The 5,353-nt window shown below is 43.8% G+C and overlaps 1 protein-coding gene across 1 annotated transcript; it reads right to left on the bottom strand.

Annotated features, from left to right (window-relative positions):
- Window positions 1–2,356: 2,356 nt before the first annotated feature.
- LOC149461186 (tubulin tyrosine ligase 3-like) lies at window positions 2,357–3,016 on the bottom strand. Its single transcript, XM_089678806.1, has one exon. It carries the CDS (start codon window positions 3,014–3,016, stop codon window positions 2,357–2,359), a length of 660 nt encoding a protein of 219 aa, XP_089534932.1.
- Between the last annotated feature and the right edge of the window lie 2,337 nt (window positions 3,017–5,353).

The following is a 5,353-nucleotide window of genomic DNA, read 5'->3' as shown; positions in this document are numbered from 1 at the left end:
TGGGGATATCAGTGGCAGTTAATCAGTTCCCCCCCAGAATGCTTGCTGCAGTCCCGCTATAAGTTGCTGATCACCACCCAGACATGTAGCAAAATACATTTTGGCTTAAATTTATGACGAAATTTGATTTTTTTAATTTTTTTACTGGACATGTTTAATAGCTAAAAGTGAAAAATATTGTTTTTCTCAAAATTGTTGGTCTTTTTGTTTAAAGTGCAAAAAACTAAAAACGCACAGGTGATCAAATACCACCGGAAAAAAGCTCTATTTGTGGGGAAAAAAGGACATAAATTTCATTTGGGTGCAGTGTTGAATGACCGCGCAATTGTCAGTTAAAGTACTTGCGATTAGGACTCTCCTGGATCCTGGATGGCAGAAAGGTTTCTATATGCTTTATGCGATGGAAAGATGTTTTTAATGTAAGCAGTATGATTAAAAGTTTGGATCTTAGTATGTGGCAGTATTACACTATGATTTGTTCCTTATATATGGGTATCTGACTGGCGTATATGGTGGAAACATATCTGAGTTGCTAGGGTGGAAGGATCCATACAGTGTTATAGGATCAAAGCAAACCCTGAGGACATCTGCAAGAGGATTTATATCATCAGGCAATTTCTGTGGATTGAGATCAAAGCATAAATTGTTTTGAATATTGGTAAGGGTATTCACTCCTTACCCTGATAGAAGTGTGCACTGTGTTATGAGTTTTTGAGCACAGTAGAGTGTTTCACATGCATGGTTTTGCACTGTATATTGCATGTGTATGTGGTTTGATATATACACTTGTTTTCACTTGGGTGAATATTACTGGAGTGATTTCACATGTAAATTTTTGATTTATAAAGGATAATGCACTGTGTATATTTTTTTTTTGAGGTAATCAAGTTTTTGCAAGCAGCGGAGAGTTTTTACACTTGAATCAATTTTTGGACTACACGTATTTATTTATTTATTTTATTGGGATATTGGATATATATATTTTTTTTTTTTTGGACATTTCGGTTTTCAATTTTTTAATTATTTTCATATAGATTTTGGACTTTAATTTGAAATTATTATCTAATGAAGGGTTTCATTTATTAATTTTCACTGAGCATATTTATGTTTATATTTGTACACCTCTAAGGGTAGAGGTGAAGTGTGCTTAAAAAGAGTTGGGGAGAATTAGTGATCTACATTTACTATAGTTAATCAGTCCCCCCCCAGAATGCTCGCTGCAGTCCCGCTATAAGTTGCTGATCACCACCCAGACATGTAGCAGAATACATTTTGGCTTAAATTTATGACGAAATTTGATTTTTTTTATTTTTTTTACTGGACATGTTTAATAGCTAAAAGTGAAAAATATTGTTTTTCTCAAAATTGTTGGTCTTTTTGTTTAAAGTGCAAAAAACTAAAAACGCACAGGTGATCAAATACCACCGGAAAAAAGCTCTATTTGTGGGAAAAAAGGACATAAATTTCATTTGGGTGCAGTGTTGAATGACCGCGCAATTGTCAGTTAAAGTAATGCAGCGCCGTATCGGAAAAAATGGCCTGGTCAGGAAGGGGGGGTAAATCCTCTGGAGGGCGAGGGGTTAAACAAATGAATACGAAAGCATTCGTTGTTTTCATTATAATTCTTTCACATTTGTTGAAATTTGCTATTGTGATTCAGAGATTCTGATACATCTGAATCTCTGAATAACAAAAATTTTGTCGGAATTTCAATTTGTAATGAAATGATTCATACATGTCTAGTTGGAGATATTGGCTTTACCACAGCCCTTGGGTAGCCCTTATACGTCAAATGGAAAAGCGATCGCCATTAAAAGTGTACTATCCAGTTAAAGTTCACCCTGTCAAAAAATAAAAGTCAGCAGCTACAAAAACTGTAGCTCCTGACTTTTAATAAAAAACAGCCACTTACCTGTCCCTCGGTCCCGCGGTGTGTCCCCCGTAGCCCGTTTCACCGGCTGTCCTGTATTCCAGGAGGCCGGCATCTTCAGTGTGGGCACCCGGCTGTGACAGCTTGCGGCTTCACAGCCGAGTACCCACTGCGCATGTGCGAGTAGCACTGCGCTTCCTGAATGGTCCTGTAGTCTTCTGGGACCTGTCACATGTCCCAAAAGACTACAGGGAGGGAGGACACCTTCCGCTTTCGATCGCCTAGGCAATCGGACCGGAAATGGGAGCGGGTACCTGTCAAATTCGGGTACCCGCTCCCCCCCACCCCCCAAAGGTACTAATCCTTAATAGGGAGCGGGGAAGCAGTCCTTAAAGCGGAACTTACCTTTTGGGTGGAGCTCCGCTTTAAAAACTAGAAGCAATCAACCAATTAAACTCCTTCTTGGACAAATTATGAGTGTATGTTTTATAAATGACAGATCTCTTTACCTGCCCTCGTCACCCTCTTAAGAAGCTGTATTTCTCCTGAGTCAAGGCTTGTAATCTTCAGATCCAAACGTGATGCATCTTTCTGCCCAATCAGGTGTTTTGTTAAAGAAGGCTTTTCCGAAACACACAGCTTAGGAGTGGCAAGCAAACGTTGGTGAAGCTGTATGACTTTTGCTGTGCTTACTCCTTGCATGAGCGATTTTGTGTTCTTGTGATCAACACCAAACTTCTCAGAAAGCCTGACCAACTCTACGCTCTCTGATCCGCACCGAGCTTCTGTCGTTGCTTTGTTTTCTTTATCTATGACTGTGGTTTTTGCCCTGTTCAAGGTGTGCAGTGTTTTGGTACGATAATTTGCTTTGAATGTTGAATATGGGATGGCGGGTGGGTGTCTGGTGGTATCATGAGGCCCAACAAAGCTTGTTGCTGTTGACACCTTGGCTTGCACCATGGAGAGAGATCTTTGGTGGTTGATCAGGTGAGTCATGCCTGGGTTGACAAGGTTAGTGGGTTGTCTTGGAAGAGGGACACGTGGATTTTTCACCATGGCTCCTTCAACCAGCAAATTTATCCCAATGTATTGAGGGATGTCTACTGCAGCCTGTAACACAATCAAGATGTTACCACAGTTCTCCATTGCTGGTCTTTTATAGTGCAAGAAGTGAAAAGTAACTGATGTTATTGATAGCTTTCAGAAGTGGTGGTCCACTTATACACAGTGCCTTGAAAAAGTATTCATATCTCTTGAAATTTTCCACATTTTGTTATGTTCCAACCAAAAATGTAAATGTGTCTGATTGGTATTTTATGTGATAGACCAACACAAAGTGGCACATACCGTATTTTTCGCTCCATAAGACGCACTTTTTTCCCCCCAAAAAAGGGGGGAAAATGTCAGTGCGTCTTATGGAGCGAATATGGAGCGGCCGGTTCGGTATTTCCACTGCCGCCGTGTCAGAATACCGGGCCGGCCGCTCAGCTCTACAGCGGGACCTTATAGAGATGACTGCTGACCTTTGGAGAGGGAGGGGGAGCGGGTACCTGAATTTGACAGGTACCCGCTCCCACTTCCGTGGAGTTGTTCTTTCATCTTACCCGTTCCTCTATCCAGCGGCGCGGTCTTCCTGGCTTCTGTAGTGTGGGCATGACAGCCGGGTGCCAAGTGCGCATGCGCAAGAAGCGGTGCTTTTTGTGAATGGTAAGGCGGCACCTGGGACACATGACAGATCCCAAAGCCGCCGGACCAATCACAAAGCGCAAGTGCTTCTCGCTCATGCGCACTGGGCACCCGGCTGTCATGCCGAGCACCATTACAGAAGCCGGGAAGACAGCGCGCGGCTGGATAGAGAAACAGGTAAGATGAAAGAACAACTCCGCGGAAGTGGGGGCGGGTATCTGTCAAATTCAGGTACCCGCTCCCCCCCTCCCCAAAGGTCAGCAGTCATCTGTACTGTCCACAGTCTCTGGTCATCCCCTGTACTATCCACAGTCTCTGGTCATCCCTGTGCTGTCCGCAGTCTCTGGTCATCTCCTGTACTATGCCCGCAGTCTCTGGTCATCCCCTGTGCTGTCCGCAGTCTCTGGTCATCTCCTGTACTGTGTCCGCAGTCTCTGGTCATCTCCTGTACTGTGTCCGCAGTCTCTGGTCATCCCTGTACTGTGTCCGCAGTCTCTGGTCATCCCTGTACTGTGTCCGCAGTCTCTGGTCATCCCTGTACTGTGTCCGCAGTCTCTGGTTATCCCTGTACTGTGTCCGCAGTCTCTGGTCATCCCTGTACTGTGTCCGCAGTCTCTGGTCATCTCCTGTACTGTGTCCGCAGTCTCTGGTCATCTCCTGTACTGTGTCCGCAGTCTCTGGTCATCTCCTGTACTGTGTCCGCAGTCTCTGGTCATCTCCTGTACTATGTTTGCAGTCTCTGGTCATCTCCTGTACTGTGTCTGCAGTCTCTGGTCATCTCCTGTACTGTGTCTGCAGTCTCTGGTCATCTCCTGTACTGTGTCTGCAGTCTCTGGTCATCTCCTGTACTGTGTCTGCAGTCTCTGGTCATCTCCTGTACTGTGTCTGCAGTCTCTGGTCATCTCCTGTACTGTGTCCACAGTCTCTGGTCATCTCCTGTACTGTGTCCGCAGTCTCTGGTCATCTCCTGTACTATGTCTGCAGTCCATTAGTTCAGAATTTTTTTTTCCTGTTTTCTGCCTCTAAAACCTAGGTGCGTCTTATGGTCAGGTGCGTCTTATGGAGCGAAAAATACGGTAATTGTGAAGTGGAAGGAAAATGAGAAATGGTTTTCCAAATGTTTTACAAATAAATATGTGAAAAGTGTGGCGTGCATTTGTATTCAGCCCCCCAGAGTCAATACTTTGTAGGACCACCTATCACTGCAATTACAGCTGCAAGTCTTTTTGAGGATGTCTCTACCAGCTTTGCACATTCAGAAAGGAACATTTTTGCCCGTTCTTCTTTGCAAAATAGCTCAAGCTCTGTCAGATTGGATGGAGAGCGTCTTTGAACAGCAATTTTCAAGTCTTGCCACAGATTCTCCATTGGATTTAGGTCTGGACTTTGACTGGGCCATTCTAACACATCTGTTTCCCTCTTGAACAAAATTGTATTGTAACTGTATAGTCTACCTTCATTTTCTAAAGCACTGTGCAAACTATTGGCGCTATAGAAATCATGTATTATAATAATAATAAATATGCTTTGATCGGAACAATTCCATTGTAGCTCTGGCTGGTTGTTTCGGGTCGTTGTCCTGCTGGAAGCTGAACCTCCGCCCCAGTCACAAGTCTTTTGCAGACTCTAACAGGTTTTCTTCCAAGATTGCTCTGCATTTAGCTTCATCCATCTTCCCATCAACTCTGACCAGCTTCCCTGTCCCTGATGAAGAAAAGCATCCTCACAACATGATGCTGCCACCACCATGTTTCACGATGGGGGTGGTGTGTTCAGGGTGATGTGCGGAGTTAGTTT

This window comes from Staurois parvus, unplaced genomic scaffold, assembly GCF_062004578.1.
Source record: "Staurois parvus isolate SC_StPar_1 unplaced genomic scaffold, SC_StPar_1.0 ptg000209l, whole genome shotgun sequence".
Taxonomy (NCBI): Eukaryota; Metazoa; Chordata; class Amphibia; order Anura; family Ranidae; genus Staurois; species Staurois parvus.
This window is presented reverse-complemented; position numbering and strand designations above follow the sequence as displayed.

Coding starts and splice junctions, on each gene's coding strand:
- LOC149461186 (XM_089678806.1), bottom strand. CDS start 3,016: ATGGAGAACTGTGGTAACATCTTGATTGTGTTACAGGCTGCAGTAGAC.